Here is a 17,708-nt window from a genome sequence, read left to right as displayed (position 1 = left end):
GCATCTCTCTGATTCGTAATACCAAACACAGTCCCAGAGTAAACAGTGTTAACCCCTGCTGTCAATTACTGCCACTCCAGAGAGTGCGTGCCAATGGAAGGAGGGAACTCCCTGGCCTTTCCCTTATACCTTTCCTGCAATACAGTACATTTCCGCCTTCCCCGTGGCAACAGCCTGATGATGGCTCTTGTTACCAAGCATTCTCATTTATGGTAACTATGGGAGAAGGCTTTTACCGTCCATCATAGAGCAAGCAAGAGAAGCATACGCCCAGGCCCCTGTGGTTACAGAGAAGGCAAGCAAAGAACTCACAGGAACACTTGTGGAGCTCATGAACTTTACAACAGCATGAGAAAGATCAGGAGGCAGGAGGGGGTGAGACAGCCACTGGAGAGGAAGAGGGAGTGTTGGTTCTGAGACCCAAGCCCAGAGAGAAAGTGTGTGTGTGTGTGTGTGTGTGTGTGTGTGTGTGTATACATTGAAAGATTATAACTTCGGGCCTCACACATGCTCTGCCATGAAGCACTCCCCTCCCCCCCAGGTTTGATTTAAGTTGATATGTGTCTGCTTCTAGCATCTACTATAACATATAGTGCATGAGAACTATTATATCTCCAGCCTAAAACCTGAGTAAAATAAGCTAGCCACGCCCCAGATGCTAGCCTCGCCCACACCCTCTTCATCTTTCTGCTTCCTCTTATCAGTGTGGGCTAGCAACAATGAACTGCCAGTCACTAAGCTCCTTCTTAGGCCACTTTCTAAATCCTAAGTACTTTTTCTTAGAATGATAAATATTCCCCAGATAGCAAAGGCAGGAGAAGAGGGCTAGGACGACAATGATTAATGTAATGTATCCTGTATGCCAACATTAAGGAGGCCGTTGATGCAATGATGAAAAGAGGAGGGATATATTGAGTCTAAGAGTCAGCAATATTCTAGGGAAAACAAATATATTAAAGTACACTGTGGGAAAAAAGTGTCCTCCTTCCTCATTCTGTCTACAGCATAGTAAAGGCAGGGACAACTTTAGGGGGCAGCATGTGTTTTCCTATGGGGACAGATGGTTTTTTAAAACAGTTGACTGTGTAGCCCAGGCTGACCTTAAATTCATGATCCCCCTCTTTCAATCTCTTTGCTGCTCAGATTTCAAGCATGTGCCAACACACCCATCTAGATTGCATTTTGACTATTAGTACAGACTTCTTTGGTTTGGAAATGGTAAGAGTACACATAGGTGCCTGCATATTTATGTGTATTTCTGTATGTGTACATATGTGTGCATTTGAATCTCAGTATGTGGAGACAGCCTGTGTACCCTTTTTAGACTTTACTAGGTACACCATCTTGAGAAAGTCACCCTACCTTTCAAGTGCCAGTTTCCTTCCCTCTTCGGCAGGAACCATTGTGGTACCCACCTGAGAAAACAGCCATAGAAATGACAGGAAGTATTTGTGTAGTACCACAGTAAAAAAGTAAGTCTCGGAGACAGTGCTGACGTGGAGACATAGTGGCCCATTCCCATGAATTGTCTAGCGTGTGGACTTTCACACCAAGATGGAAGTCTGGTTCCATTATGCATTGTATCAAGGTCATGCTGATGTCTTGGGGAAGAAATTAAGCTACATGATACCAATAAAGCATGCAGAACTCTCCTAAGGTTTCATGGTTGGCACTCACCCATAGGTGAGGAAGATGCTTTTTCATTTGGGTCAAAGGTATTTCTAGTAGACTAATAAATGGAGCACAAGCCATAGCTGTGAGAGGAGAACTATCAGACACCCCTGCAGTGCAGTGCGTAGGGATAAGAAAGGCCCTTCCTCCATCTGCTCCATCATGGCAGCAACTGTTCTTTGGGGGCTTTGCACTGTGCAGTTCTACAGGCAAGCCCCCCTAGCACAGTCAGGTGCATGGTAGGAACTTCAGAAGAGAACGCGTGATCAGGCCATGTGAGCTGAAACAAGCCCTCGCCTCCCCAAGCTACTTTTGGCCACGGGATTTTATGACAGCAACAGAAGCCCTAACTAAGATGAATAAAATCTTGACACAAAGAGAACCCTAGACAGTAATGTCCTATTGCCCTGAAACACATGTGTGGTGGCCAAACTCTGGCTAGCTGAGGGACGCAAGGCCCAGTGTTCTTGCTTTCCTCTACTGTCTGTGGAGTGCTGTAATGAACCTGTGGAACCGCTCCAGCAGAGGAGGGAGAAAAGACAACCTACACTGGGTTGTAAAAATGAGGTGCACTCTGGGGGTGCAGCTTGGTGGGCAGGTATCGGCCTAAAAGTATGTGAGGCCCTGAGTTCAATCCCTAGCACCACATAGAGAAAGAAAAGGAGGGAAAGAGGGGAACATAAGACAGTCACAAAGCGGCGAAGTATGGTGTCCCCAGGGAACTATCTTGAGGCCTGAAGAGAATACAGGTAAGATAGCACAGCTTTGACCTCAAGCCTGGGGGACAGCCAGCTGTCTCAGGCACCATTGGTGGAGCTGGGGCCTTAGCTGCTAGTACTAGGAGGTGTTTAAAATTAGCTCTTCTTAAAGACTTTGCTTTTTAAAGTTATGTTTTATATGTCTTCCTTCCTACCTTCCTTCATTCTCTCCTACCCAGCTCCCTTCCTTCCTGTCTGATTTAAATCCAGTGTCTCACTATGTAGCTCTGGCATGTCTGGTACTGGTTCTGTAGACCAGGCTCGTCTGGAATTCACAGAGATCCACCTGCCTCTGCCTCATGAGTTCTGGTATAAAGGTGCGCACCACCACATTAGCTACTTGTGTGTTTTCATCCAGCATTGATATAAATGCAGATTATATGACTCTGGGACAAAAAGGAAAGCATAATTATCATTAATATTCAGTGCTGTCAAACTATTTGGCTAGTACCTTAGATTTATGACAGTTCTTTTTTTATCCAGTATTTTAAAGCTACACACACACACACATGCACGTATCCCTGTGTATATATATCAAATAACAGAATATTCTGACACGAGGTCAGATTTTAGTATTTGCATATTGTGCCTAATAAACAGTCACTGTAACATCATCCTAAGGGAAAGGTCTACTGTCAGCTTAATACCCTCTGTCATTGTGCACCGTATTAAAATGACAAGAACCTTACAATATCCGAGTCATCAAAATTTTGGACATCAGAACTAAAAGCAATTTAACTTAAATTATCTCTGCATCTCCGGAATGAGTGGAATTTATCCAGAGGGGACACAGGCTTAGAACATTCTTCGGTCTCCCCCTTGAATTTCATGGCATAAAGATTACATGTAAGAGAGCAATCAATTAATTTTACTAAGTACATAAAAGACAAGGCCAGCTGCTCCTGAAATGAGCACAAACCCCGCATCCAACAATGAAAATATAATTATGTTTGCAATAAAAGGTAAGGAAGTTGCAGGCCTGTGATTTATCAGAAATGAATCCTCGTTCCCCTTCAGAGGTGTGCAATTTGATAAATTATCCTTGGAAGAAATGTTGTCAGAGCCCCCATTTAATAAGCATGTTTGTGCTCTCAAATTAGCATGTAAATAAATGTACGGCTATAAAGGTGGAGAAGCCAATTGATTTCGCGAGGTGTATCGTACTAAAGGAATCTCACTAAACAGATAATCCTCGGAGCCAACTGAGATCTTTTTAATGTGGTGTGTTATGTTTTTAAATATGAAATTCTCCTCTTTAGACTTACATAGACCTGTTTGAAAGTTCACATATACCTCATTAACTAAGACTCTGTGTTTACATTTCATTTTAACACAGCCTTCTGAATCAGGGCTTGACCAGTGGCTCTTCTCACCAGGTACTTGTGTGTATTAAGAAGCATCCACCCTGTTTTGAGTTGACACCTAGCTTCCATACCTCAGCACACCTTCAGTACTGGAAAATTCGTACGGTTCTTACTCAGATGGCATCCGCATAGCCACAGCAGTGATGAACACCTTTGCTAACCCACCTACCGTATTTAATGACGATGACACCAGGGGTGGAATTGGTGTGTGACTTTCCCAACTGTCTTCGTTTGTAAGGGTCATTATTTAGTCCTTGTCATCTGTCTCTGTCTCCAGTTTCTTCCATCATTGTCATCTCATTGGCCCTTCCTGCTGTCATTCTTCCATCATTGTCATCTCATTGGCCCTTCCTGCTGTCATTTATCCACCTAGCCCATTTGCCCCCATAGAATTTCTTACACACTGAATTCCCCTTATCTGAAAATGTTTGGACTGGAGTGCTTCAGACTTTTTAAGTGCCAGAGAGTTACATAATGTAGAACAAGGGATAGATCCGGTTCTGAATATGCAGTTGAGTTGTTTCGTATGCACCTTACGTACATAGCCCAGAGAGAATTTTGTCTGGTTCTTTTCAGTGAGTGCATGGAACACAGAATCTGTCACTTGGAGTTGTCCTGCTGGTGATTGGAAAGTTTTAGCTCTGAGGGCATTTCATGCGGCAGGGTTTGTTTCTAGGTTTTTTGTTTGTTTGTTGTTCTGTTTTGTTTTTCTGAACCAGGGTCTCATGTAACCCAGAGTGGTCTTGAGCTACTACGGTTTCTTCTGCCTCAGCCTTCAGATGAGTCTTTTGATTTTCGAGACAGGGTTTCTCCGTAGCTTTTTGGTTCCTGTCCTGAAACTAGCTCTTGTAGACCAGGCTGGCCTCGAACTCACAGAGATCCGCCTGCCTCTGCCCCCCTAGTGCTGGGATTAAAGGCGTGCGCCACCACCGCCTGGCTCAGATGAGTCTTGAGGTTTAAGGGTGTGAGCCACCAGACTTGAATACTCGCTAGGGCTTTTGTATTTAGGATGGTCAGCCTGTGTTATACCAGCAGCAAATCCTGGCATTTACCTTTGTTTGACTGTTGGTTGAAATTGCTGTCTCATCATGTAGGCCTGGTTGGCCTAGAACTCACTGTAGAGTTCAGGCTGGCCCCAAATGTTGTAGTCGTCTTCCTGTTTCTGCTTCCCTCATTATAGCAGGTTAGTTTTTGTCAGTGTGCCCCAAACTAGACCCATCTCTCAGACTGGCCTATGGCCGAGTCTCTGGAATATTTTCTTGATTAACGACTGATGTAGAAAAACCCAGCTCCCTGTGGGCAGTGTCACCCCCGAGCAGATGGTCCTGGGTTATAGAAGCAGGCTGAGTGAGTCAGTTTCAGTGTCCTCCCCCAAGGTCTCTGCTTCCGCTCATGCTCATGCCTTGGCCTCCCTCCTTGATGGAACCCTGTCCTAGGATATGAGTGTTGGGGTTACCAGTGTATGTGCTAACACATCTACCCCTTAATGTAGAAAATTCCCCCTTAAAATGCTGGCTGGATGTCACTCTCAAGCCTGAAGTGCCCCTGTTGTGGTTCCCCCTGCTCATTTCCTGCCCCAGGGTTCAAGCTGCCTGCAGACTGACCCTTCCAGACATTCTTGAAACCACCTGAAGGAGCTCGTAGAGTGTTCGACATTTCAATTGCATGGGTAGATGCCAGCCCAGGGTCTGTGCAGAGCAGTTGGATGGCTTGAAGCCCCTTGGACTGCACATCAGTGGTGGCGTTTTCATGCGCAGTTGACTCTCCTGTAAGCTGATTGACACCTTTGGGGGGGCGGGGGTTCGTCTTTCCACTGACTCTTGAAAAGGATTTCTTTACACCTCGTATTCTCTAGCTAAAGCTGAAAATTCAACTCATCATATTTACACAATAAAAAAAATCCATTCTGCCTTGTTTTTAATTGCAAATTCTCCCCAAGGGACTAGTTCTCCTGCGTCGGAGGCAGCCCCGTGCCTTCTCTAGCGAAGCAAGTGCAGTCAATTATGGTAATGAAATGTCAATAAATATAAAAATTTAATACAGACTGCTCTGGGTGAGTGGCAGATGAGGACTTGCCTCCCAGACAAATTTGCTGCTCCTGCAAAAATTAAATGCACCTAAAAGGGTGTCTGTTGCTTAAGAGCTCTCCAGAAAAGCAAGGCTGGGAGTGCCAGCTACCGAGTGGGTCTTCCCAAACTGCGAATGCCCGAGCAGAGACAGGATCTCCGAGGATAGCCATCCTCACCTTTGTTAGTATAAACTGAGCTGCTTATATCCCCGTGGATAGTAAAGGGGGGAGCCTCTCAGCACGTCTTACAAAATGAAAATGGAAATAAGACTTTTGGGGTTTGTTTTCCAGATCAAGAAACTATTCTGCATAAAAATTAGGACATGCGTCAAGGGGAGTTGTGGTGATCAGTTTGATAGAATCTAATGTAAGCATCGCAAACTAATAGCTTTTGTGTCAGCTTCTAAGGAGGGCAGTAAAAAGCAAATGAATAGGTTCAGAGTCCAGCGTGGAGATGCTTGCACCGGGAAGGCTGAAGCAGGAGGATGATGAGTTCGAGGCCAGCTTGGCTACATCGTGAGGCTCTTTTTCTAAAAGGGTTCTTTAGTCACCGCATGTCAGTACCTTAATCACCTGCCAGCAAGCAGCTGAGCACCACAATTCTCTAGATCTTTCCCAGTGCCAGTAAACTGGCCCCCCACCATTGTTTTCCCCATGTATTGGTTAATGTTACTGCATACATGCAGAATAATTATGTGGCTCATTTTGTGGGTGGCGTATTTGTCTTTTGAATTCATACTTAAGAATTGAAAATAATTACCTTACATGGAAATATTTTCACTGCAGAAAAGCAGGTACAGGTACTTGTAAAATGTAGGCAATGAAAACTAGTCCCTATGGAAGTCGTCGACTTTGGATTTTTATCGGAATAATTGTGACACATTTTACAGGAGGTCTCTCCACCTGCTTTCAGAAGCACAACTTTCCCTAGTTGTACTGGTTTGTTGCTGTCAGCTTGCGTCGCCTGTAAGAAATGGAGCCTCAGTTGAGGCACTGCCCCCAGGGCATTGGCCTGTGGCCTCTGGTCACAGCTCTATACTGCAACCCGATTCTTCCCACGGTTCCGAGTAATCTCCACAGAGCTCTGGGTTGTGAGTCCTGCTGGTTGTCACAACTATGATTCTGTGTTACAGGTTGACTTCTCCAGCATCGCCTCCCAAGCCGGAGCCACACTCACCAACCTCATGAGTCACGCACAAGAGCTCGTCCTGAGACTGCGCGCCCTCCAGTTTGATCATCGAGAGTTTGTGTGTCTCAAGTTCCTCGTGCTGTTCAGCTTAGGTGAGCAAAGATTTATTTTTTTCCCTCCTAGTCCATTCAACCAAACATTATTTTCAAATGCCCAATGCTGGGTGTCTTGATGTTACAGATATACTGCGTTTCCTTCTGGGTAATGAAATCTTTAGACGTGACCATGCCTTCACATGTGTTCTTACACGAGTCTTAGCCCTTCAGCAGATGGGTTGGGGTGTGGAACAGGAGCTGTTCCGTTGCAGTTCCCCCCTGCTGGGCAGGCGAGCAATGGACAGTGGAGACAGGAAAAAGTCACTTTCCCAAGTTGGACCCATCTTTCTGCCATTCATATTTGAATATTTTACCTTTTTTTGTGGTCTGTTCTGCCTTCCAACTCCTCTGCTGCGTTTAGCCTTGGAGGGTGGGGGGAGTAATCAAATGCCTACTTTTTACATTTCTCTCAGGATTCGCTGGAGAATGTTTCTAGCAGAATGCCCCATTCTCTGCACATATAAAGGATAGTGCCTGTCAAAGGGAAAGATGCTTCCTTCGCAAGGGTTTGGAGTAGAAAGATAGCTAAGCAAGATAGATTAGCTAAATCAAGGTTCTCAGCGAGCCAGTTGAGAAAAATCACCCCTGCTTGGAATAAAAAAAGGATTAAGGAGATGGATTTTTATTGACTTCAAAGGAACAGATTTTTCTGTCTGCCCCTTACTTGATTTCTGTATTTTTTGTTGGCTTAACAAAGCCAACTTAAATAAACTTTTTTGCCAAGTCCGTTCATTCCTCATTGGCAGAAAGAAGGCTGAGGGAGGCAACTTCCCTTGGACGAAAATAATGACAGAAATCAGATTTACCAACATATGTTTTTTCTTTAGTCTTCAGTTGTAAGATAGTTGTGAATTCATGTCCGAAGAAATATAACAATAACACAAACTGCAAAGTGAAACAGATGTCCGCCATTGGGCCGCTTGGTTTCAGAGTTCCTCCCGATAGCCCCACACGGCTGTTGCTGATAAAGGGGGAGCGTGAAGCCTCCAAACTCGTGCAGTCAACGTGGAAAAGAAAAAGAGCTTTTTTTTGTAGCTTGGAAAGTGTGATGAATACAGCAAAAAGAAACGTCAGTGTAAATGTAAAAACACAACATTGTGCTTTAGATGGAGCGTTCAAAGCTTCCAGTGGCGGGAGCACGGCCCTTCGTGGTTTCTCTATTAACACAGCAAACAGGAAAGTTCTGAGTGAGGAAGTCTCTGTCTCTTATGGGAGAACAGTGTGTGGGTCATCCAGCAGAAGATAACACAGGCCTGCTGCTGTAACCCCAGAAATCACTCTGGCTTATGGCAAGCTCTTGGTGCTTTCAGCTGGTGGGCATGCGCATGTGAGTGATTGGCGACTTCTTCCTGGCAGAATACTAAGCTCTCGACCCGGTGGCGTTTGAGTGAGTGGCATGAGGCTACACGTGAAGCTGTGGCACACGCCTTTAGTCCCAGCACTTTCTGTGAGGCTGAGGCCAGCCTGGTCTATACAGTGAGTTACAGAGCAGCCAGGGGCTAGATAGAGAAACGTGGCTCAAATAAGCGAAAACAAAACAAAGAACATGAATTATCTTTATTTTTCCTGATGTAAAGAAACTTTCTTACATTTATTCATTTTCTTACATGTTTAAGTGTTCTGACCGCATGTATGTGTGTGCCTAGGTGCATGCCTGGTACTCAGGGGATCATTAGATGTTCTCGTCTGATATGGGGGCTGGGAATTGAACCCCGGTCCTCTGGAAGAGCAACAAGTTCTCTTAGCCACTGGGCCACCTCTCCAGCCCCAGAGTTCATCACTATCATCTTACCTTCATTGTTCTCTAAATTACTATATTCTCTGCCAGTCGTGAGGAGGCAGGTGGACCTTAACCACCTTTGACCCTTACAAATGCTCTTCTGAACTACGGTATTTATCAGAGCCTCCACCACACACTTCCTTGTTCAGTGGCTACTCGGGAAGCACACAGCACCGAGAAAGAGCCAGCCTAAGTTAGCTGCTGAAAACTTGTCTGCTCACTGCTTGAGGAAGAAAGGGAAATAAGGGCTTTTGATCACAGGTATAATAAGTTTAGGTCAGGAGTTCATTTTTAAAGGAGTAGTAAAAACGTAATTAGCAGTAGAATTCAGGTGGTTTCCAATTTACGAGTGGAAAACTTTCTTCATTAATTTTCCCCATGGAAACAATAGATAATTACTTTTTTCAACTTATTGAGTTTGTAGCTAATGAACTTTAGATCCCAAGTACCTGTTTCATCTGTACCTGAGAAGGAAGTTGTACGAGGGGGGGGGCACTTTGAAACCCCAGTCCGTTTCCTAGGCCAGGTGCTTGTTTCACAAACCCTCAGCAAACCTTGAGCCTTCTGCACCTGAACCAAATAACACTGGGATCCCAGCTCTGGCCAGCATTGCCCCTGATAATCGACAAACCCAAGACTGCGATAGAGTAGATGAAGCCCAGAGGCTGTGTTGAGAGGTGGTTGCATCCTCATTCTCGCGTGAGAGATGGCGTTGTCCTTCCCCGATAGAGTCAAGGAGAGAAGATGGGATATGATCTCAAGCAGGTACAGCATCTTGAGCCACAAGAGCTGCCAGTGCTGAAGTTCAAAGGCAAGAGGAGTTGAAGGAACGGAGAAAGGGTGAAGCAGGAGACAGGCTGGAAAGGTAGGCAATCGCCTGGCCCTCAAAAATCCGGGCCGGCCTCGGTCTGTCCGCTAATTCCAAGGCTGCGTTGGGTAGAGTGGACTAGAAGGAGGTGCCGTGAGTCACCGTTTTAGTCACCAGGGAAGCACAGCAAGGGGCTGTGGTGTGAAAGCCAGCTAGTGTTCATGTGACTTTGTGGTGACAGCATGTATTTTCCTATTTCATGGGGGTTTGAAGGAGAGTGGAGACAAACCAAGGGGAGCTGCCAGGCTGTGGCAGACGGAGTTGGGAAGCAGTGACCCAGGAGGATATGTAGGAACAGTAATGGACAAGTTTAGTCAAAGCAGCTTCCAGGTATAGCCACTTGCCTCCTACTAGTCACCCACTAAATGACAGGACTAAAAGAAGTCCACTTGACTAAAAAAAGTTAGACATAGTTGGTCTAGCTGGTCAAGAAAGGATATTAAAAGGAAAAATAACAAGTCTCTCTATCTCTTTTGTGTGTGACCTACGATAGACCCTAAAGAGCTATCATGACTAGTTGTTATGTGTTCCTTAAGTTCTGCCAAATTGGGGTTGCGTGCACAAGTCCCTGTGGTTGGATCCCCAGCTCCTCATAAGCTAGTTATGGTAAAACCACACCTGTGATCCAAGCAGTGGGGAGGCAGGTTCAGCTGTTCAACTACACATCAGAGTCAGCTTTGGGATACATGAGACCTACTCTCAAAATACATATCTGCTAAATTACCAAATTAATTACATTTTGTTGCCTAATAATTTATTTTGTGCCCATTGATAAAAAGATGTCGGGAGTCATCGATTTGTTTTAGGGTTTATTTAACGGACTTATTGTATAATCCCCCACTTCTTTCTTGCAAGGAGTTAGAGTGGCTGATTTAACTTACTGTCAGCTGTCAATGCAGAAGCCAGTGTCACAGAGGATGAAGTATAGAGGTAACTTCCTCTCTACTGTTATGGACATAGTTCACATAAGTAAGGTTGCCACAGCCTGTAATCTGAGAATGAGGGCAGAACTGGAGAGTGCTTGGTTGCCTTTTACGAATCCTGAGTAATGCCATCCATGTTAGGAGGGATATTAATGTGGCTTAAGCGCTCAGTGCAGCAAGTCACTGAAAAGTTCCAGCTAAGATGCTGCTTTGGCTAGGAGGTTTTCTTAGCCTGGAGGCTGGGTGGTGTGATGCCACAATATCCAGGGTGAAAAAAAAAAAAGACCTGGACACCTATTGTATTTTATATCCCGAAATGAGCACTTCTGGTTTCCTGTACACTGCCCTCTTCTCCGATCAGATGCTAGTTCTGGAAGGCCTTGTGACATTTATTTACCTCCTGTTGTTTCTCTTGAGGGGGACGTAACCAGATCTAAGCAATGGCTAGCCGCTGCCTTAATTAAGCATAGAGTAGCCCACAGAAGGGATGGGCCTGCTTTTCAGTTGCTTCTGTGCAGTAGAATCCGGCTCTGTGTAAGTGGAGCGAGCCTCCATTGACGTTAAAATCATTCTTAACGTTTTCTTTACATACAGCATTCAAGCCCATCACCAAGTGTCCAGTAGGGTGCTATAAAATTTTTACTGATAAAATACATGGAATATAGATGCAGTTTCTTTTCAACTCAAAGCCTTTGCCAAAGTAATTGTAATGTTAATAGTTTAGCCAGAAGGTTGCATATCACAGAAACCTTGGAATTTCAACTCTGTTCTATCCGTTTCCATTCTCCAAGTTTGAGATGTTATTGATCAGCTCTTTGCACAGTTAAATTGCAGAAAGGAATATTAACGACTAAAATCTGGTACTATGTGGACATCTGTTTCAAGTAGCAACTTGATCAGGCCAGGATAGGAAACAGTAGGGAAGGAATCTCTTGCAGTTCCTCCCTGGTGCTGGTGGAGTCTTCCTGTCCAGTAAAACGTATGAGAACATCCTGTCTTTATTCATCCATTCTAGCTCTTTGCTTCATCCCAAATTTCCAACGTTGACTATGGTACCCAATTACACATCACACAAAACCCAAGACTCATCCCTATAGAGGCAACAACCCTAGGCAAGATGGGTTTGGTTGTCTCAGGGAATGATGCAGATGGGACGCGTAGAAAGGCTACAGTCCCTAACTGCCTTCACCTGACTGCGCCCAGAGTCCTCTCTGTGGAGCATGGATGGAGGTACAGAGGACCCGAGGCCAGAACTGGGTTTGCTAGAGAGTGGTTTGCTCCAGCCCAGGTCTCTTCTGATGCTTCTGAACCCACCCCTTTCTCTCGAAGGAGCACTCACCAGATCTGGTCTCTACAGGATCAGAGAATAAATTCGGTAGGACTTGATCAAAATGAACCTTGAGATGATGAAGGAGCTAAGAAAAAAAAAAACCCCAAGGCATTGTGAGGAGACCAGAGCATTTTTTTTGACCTTGTCTGCTGTGGCTCCTTTCAACGGACCCTGTCTAGAGCAGACAAAGGGGGCTGTATGGTGAGGCTTGGACTCTTATCTACCCGGTCAGTGTGCTGTAAAGTCGTGTATAGAGGGTATTTTGCTTCTTGTATGCTACCTGGCAGATAGGCGATTTTAATAAATATTTATTGCCTTTCCTCCCAATCTCTACATTTGAAAAACTGTTTTAGGAAATGAGATAATAGTTAAAAATAATAATTTAAAAAGCAGAATCACAGGATTTGGAGAAAGATAGCATAGAAGGTCAAGCCCATGGAGAAAAACTAGAGGATTTGGCATGATTTATTGTAGAAAAATAAGGCTATGTGTTTACATTATGAATATAGTTATTATAATGAAAATGATAGAGACTATAAAGAGTCCCTTTTCCTTTATGGCATCATCAGCACTACAGCACCAGGAAAATGAAATACCACAATGAGCCACACAAGAAAGTTCTTTAACACCCACCTTCAGTGGTGTTAAATAGTAAATATCTTTACATGAGTCCATAATTTAATGTCTTTTGTTTTGTTTTTGTTGTTGTTACTGGGTTTTTTTTCCTTCTTTCTCTCCCCACTGCCCCAGACAGGGTTTCTCTGCATAGCCCTGACTGTCCTGGAACTCACTCTGTAGATCAGGCTGGCCTCAAACTCAGAGATCTGCCTGCCTCTGCCATTGGAGGGCTGAGATCAAAGATTTTTGGTCTTTTAAGATAGGGTGTTACTGTGTGGCTCTGGCTGTCCTGCAACCCCTTCTTTTGTTCACCTGGCTGGCCTCAACTTAGACCTCTGCCTCCCAAGTACTGAAATTAAAAACTCATCCATGTAATGTACTGTCTCTTTATAGGAGAAAGGGACCTAAGTGAACGCCCCACTCCAGTTTTCTATATAAAGAAAGACAAGTAGATGATTTACTCTGTTTTAGTTGGGTCAGGTCCGGGACCAGTAGCCCGCAGTGTCAATGAATGCTTGTTCTCGGCTCTGTGCACTTGGCCTCTTCCGAGATACTGGATCCCGTCATCGCTGCCTCCATGTAATGATGAGATTTAGATGGGCAAAATAAGAATAGGACATTTAAAAAAAAAGGAATAGAGCAGTTAATCGAAAAATGTTGTCTAGAAGAGAAACTTTTCTTGGAGACCAGCACGAACGTACTTGGAAAAATTTGCAAACTCTATCACAGACGTAATGTTCAGGTGGATGAAATCCCTTGGGGATAAGCATTAGACTGAACCTCTGAATTCTGTCTTCAAGAGAGAGGCTTCTGACTATCTTAAAGAGCTTGGTGGTAACTCTGATCATGCAGCATGCTGTCAACATTGTATTAGTAAATACAATCACACATGGTTACTGTCTGAACAGTGCGTATGACTTAGCCTTTGGGTAATGGCCAGGAGTCTGCAGTTTCTGATGTGTGGTATTTGGTTTTCCCTGTTTGAGTGTCAGCCTCTGATGCTTCCACTTTGATAAAGACCTTGTGCTTGGCTCATTTTACCTTTGTCTCTATGAAACATGATCCCCTTGATGACAGGGCCTAGTGAAGGGTACCACGAGAGCTTTTTACACGCTGTGAATCACAGCGACAAGGGGTCGGCGGCCACTGGCCTTTGAGCCCAAGCCAGTCAGAGTCAAAGAATCCCATACAACCTTCCTAGATAGGAGTGTGCGCTGCTGCTGAGGTTGCATATTTTACTTGGAGAGGAAGACTTTATAAACGGGCAGTTTAACTATTCCTCTCTCCTCTCCTCAGACACAGCAGGAACTTACTGAAGAGTAAACCTTTGATCATTAGATGCAGTTTACAAGGGTTCCTGTCATTTCTTGGGCCAGCAGGCAGACCTTCTTGCTTGCCTGTGGTACCTTTTGCAAGTCCTGTTGCCAGGACTCTCTTTTAGTGCTAGTAGGGAAACTATGAAATGACTCTTACATGGCTGGCAGCAGCTCTTGTCACTGCCCACAATGCCTTCATCCTGTCTGCTCAGTGGCTGGCTCCTCCTAGGATAGGGGTTGTCTTGAGCAGTGGAAGGTCCACACTGGTGGCTTCCACTGCCATGTCACATGTTCAGATGTCAGCAAGGCGCTGGAGTGTAAATCTGGAGGCTCCTTTTCCTCCTGAGGAACCACTGCCAGTTCCTGAATAACCACTCAGAGGCTTAATATTAATTATGAAAGTTTGGTGGATGGCTCAGGCTTATTACTAGATACCTCTTAGATTTAAATTGACCCATTTTAATCTATGTGTTGCCCCATGGCTGTGGCATTATGTCACATCTTGCTTCTCCACCAGCTGCTGGAGTCTCTCTAACTACACCTTCTTTCTCTCTATATCTTTCTGAATTTACAGACTAGCTATATTCTGTCCTGCCATAGGCCAAAGCAGCTTCTTTACTAACCAATGGTAATAAAACATACTCATAGCATACAGAGGGCCATCCCACATCATGGCCCTGGTGACCAGCCCCTCTGGGTTGTCTGTTTGGAAAAGGAAGCATTGCTCTGGCCTGGGCTGTGCTCATGCCTCATCTTCCTGAGTTGCCAGTTCCAGGAGGGACACATGGGGGCCAGAGTAGTGGGTGTCTTGGTGCCTCAGTGCCTCCCTCTGCATCAGGATCAGCCTCCACGCATCTTAAGCATGTTGTTGGGGAAGGAAATAACCATGGGTTACTTCTCTTATGAACTCTCATTTTGTTGGGTTTGGGAAGAGTTGTTTCTTTATTGTCTGTCATCAGGCAAAGTGCCCCCATCATATCTAAGGAAAGCAGCAAAAGCAAAGGAAAGAACAAATTTCCCCTTTTGCTCTTTTACAACACTAAATCCAGTCAGTGAAAGAGATTGCCAAATCCAACCGAGGAATTTGACCCCATTGATTAAGTTGTGTTTCTGTCCTAATGCAAAAGGAATGATTCCTTTTCTTTATTAATCCAAGGACCCACTTCGTGAAACAAGAGAAAGGACTCAAACACACACACACATTTTCAAAGGGATTGAAAACTAGTAAAATCTACTTATGCGTTGTAGTTTATGACTGTGTATTAAGATAAGCTCGGTGTTTCCTGAAAGTTTCCCATTCTGTAGCAGGTTGCCACCCTTTTGCAGGCTGCATTGCTGTTTGCTGTGTGAAGCTCTCCCTCTAAATCCTATTAACACAGTCCAAAACACACCTGCCATTGATGTCTGGCCCCCAGCGTCCAGCCATGCTGTGTATTCATCTCCGTCTTGCCCGTCATACACTGGTTGAATTGTTCCTTGGGAAGTCAGATAAGCAAAGAAAACATCCCTAGGTTCACTGTACAATTAACATGCGGGCTCGGTTTTTAACTTTTTTAATCTATGATCTTCTAATTTAGCCAAGCACTCACTAGACACTTGTCAACTGGCCGTGCATATCTTCATACTATGGCCCTGCTGAGCTATCTGCAGCAAATAAGCACTTCCTAAAATTTATGTAATCATTTGAAATTCAGAACGGATTGATTAGCATTCAGGAGATGCCGTGGTTCAATATTTATGCCATAGAGATTTGGCGGAGGCAAATAACGGTGCATGAAGCTGATGCTTTTCTTAATTAAATGCAGTATAATCGGTGTTGTGTGTGGGTTTGTTTGTTTGTTTTTTTCCCTCTCAGTGAGCAAAGCAGTTTAGCCATGACCAGATATAATTCATTTTGGAGTTCTAAGTGTGAACTTAATCAATACGTATTTACCACCGCTGAAGCGGTGATTATCATTTGTTATCTGCTGGCACCGGAATATAATTGCCCAAACAGCATTCATTTCAGCATATTTCTGAGTAGATTATGCTTTCAAATCTTTAGTAAATTTTAGTTATTAATGCATTACTGTCGTTTTGCTAACTACCGCTATTTAGTGAGTTGAGTTTTCAGAGACTTGGCATGGTAGCTTGAGCCTAACCGGAAAGGCAAATAAAGGGAGAAAGCCCTTTGCTCCCGACATCTCTTCCTGCTTCGTCATGCCGGCTGCTCTGCTCACACCTCAGAGGAAATGTAGACCATAGTCCTTCCCAGCAGTGGTGAGCTGGCGTCAGGGTCATCCCAGATCAGTACACCAGTGAGCCCCAGACCCCAGCACCTTGGGTCTAGAACGGGACAGATCAGTGACTCACCTCTGAGCCATTTATCAAAGCTTCTTCTTGGTTTACTGATCAGATCCTATGAGTCCAAACTTGTGTTGTGACAGTATTTGGCTAAGAGGTTAAATTCCAAACAGAGCCCACATGACCCAGGAGGCAAGAATGAATAAGAAAGAAGAGATTTCATCATTTTGAAACACTACTGAACACCTGCTACCGCAAGACTATTGTGTTAGACTATTGTGTGTGCCGTGAAGGACATGGCAGCAGATGGCTTTTCTAAAGAAAGCCTCACATGTTCTAGACATGATCCTTCAGATCTTGCGGACATCCTTCCAAATACGGCATGGTTAGCCAAGCAAATAGTGCAAAGTCCACTGTTCACTCATCTGCCTTTGTCTCTTTTCTGGTAGCTTTTCCCACTGAACCAAGGCATGGCCCTCGCTACCATATACTATGTTAGTGATGAAGCCTCTTGTCAGCTCTCATTGGGAAACTGAGAACTCACCAATCCCTGAGCCACACAGATTTTGAACATCTTCTGTCTCGGGTTTGGAAAGGTAGAATTCTAGAACATGAGCTCAGACGCTCTAACACGACAAACCTGTGATGCTGTCAGTCACATCAGAACAAGGACACTGACACCGACAGAAGTTACATGACCTGAGCCTGCCTCTGTAGAGTCAGGATTGGAAGGATCTCCTCAGGAAAGGTCCACAGATGGACTTCCACAGTCAGGGGAATGCTGCTCTTGTGTAGAACCTAGATTATGCTTTCTTTATCTGTTGGGGGCTGGGCATGTGGCACAGTTCGCTGACTATCTAAAAATGTCATCATTGACAGAACACTTAGTGTCCCAGCACTAAACATGCCACAACACTGTGGTTTGTTATATTAGGACTCAGTTGTGGGTTCTGTACAGTCTGGGCGCTTGATATTTAGAAGACATCAGTTCTCCTGTGTTCAGTCTCACTTGGATTTTTCCCAGCTTTGCAGAGGCTATGAGGAACTATGTGCCTTCTATTTATAGGCTAGTGTGACTCGAGTTCCAATCTGGGCAGTTCCCTGATTAATCAAGAGTGAATGACTGCATTCCAGTTGTGTGTCATTTGTCCTGGGTTTTTTTTTGAAAAAACAATTATTTAATTTTATTTTATGTGCATGGTGTCAGGGTGTCAATCAGAACCCCTGGAACAGAGTTATAGACAGTTGTGAACTGCCATGTGGGTGCTGGGAATTGAACCTGGGTCCTCTGGAGGAGCAGCCAGTGCTCTTAGCCACTGAGCCATCTGTCTAACCCTCGTCCTGTACTGTTTATAGTAGAAGCATTGATAGCTCATTGGCAATAATCCTTTTCAAATATTTATCCTAAGAGAAGTAATTCTTATACAGCATTACTAATAATTATA

The 17,708-nt window shown here is 44.5% G+C and overlaps 1 protein-coding gene across 4 annotated transcripts in view; it reads left to right on the top strand.

Moving 5' to 3' along the window:
- Nr5a2 (nuclear receptor subfamily 5 group A member 2) overlaps window positions 1–17,708 on the top strand; it is a 128,616-nt gene that overhangs the window by 76,416 nt on the left and 34,492 nt on the right. For all 4 annotated transcript variants that reach the window (XM_075988114.1, XM_075988116.1, XM_075988115.1 and 1 more), the window contains one exon: window positions 6,995–7,142. In XM_075988114.1, coding sequence (XP_075844229.1) covers window positions 6,995–7,142 — 148 coding nt within the window. The remainder of the gene's footprint in view (window positions 1–6,994; window positions 7,143–17,708) is intronic.

This window comes from Microtus pennsylvanicus, chromosome 10, assembly GCF_037038515.1.
Source record: "Microtus pennsylvanicus isolate mMicPen1 chromosome 10, mMicPen1.hap1, whole genome shotgun sequence".
NCBI lineage: Eukaryota > Metazoa > Chordata > Mammalia > Rodentia > Cricetidae > Microtus > Microtus pennsylvanicus.
This window is presented reverse-complemented; position numbering and strand designations above follow the sequence as displayed.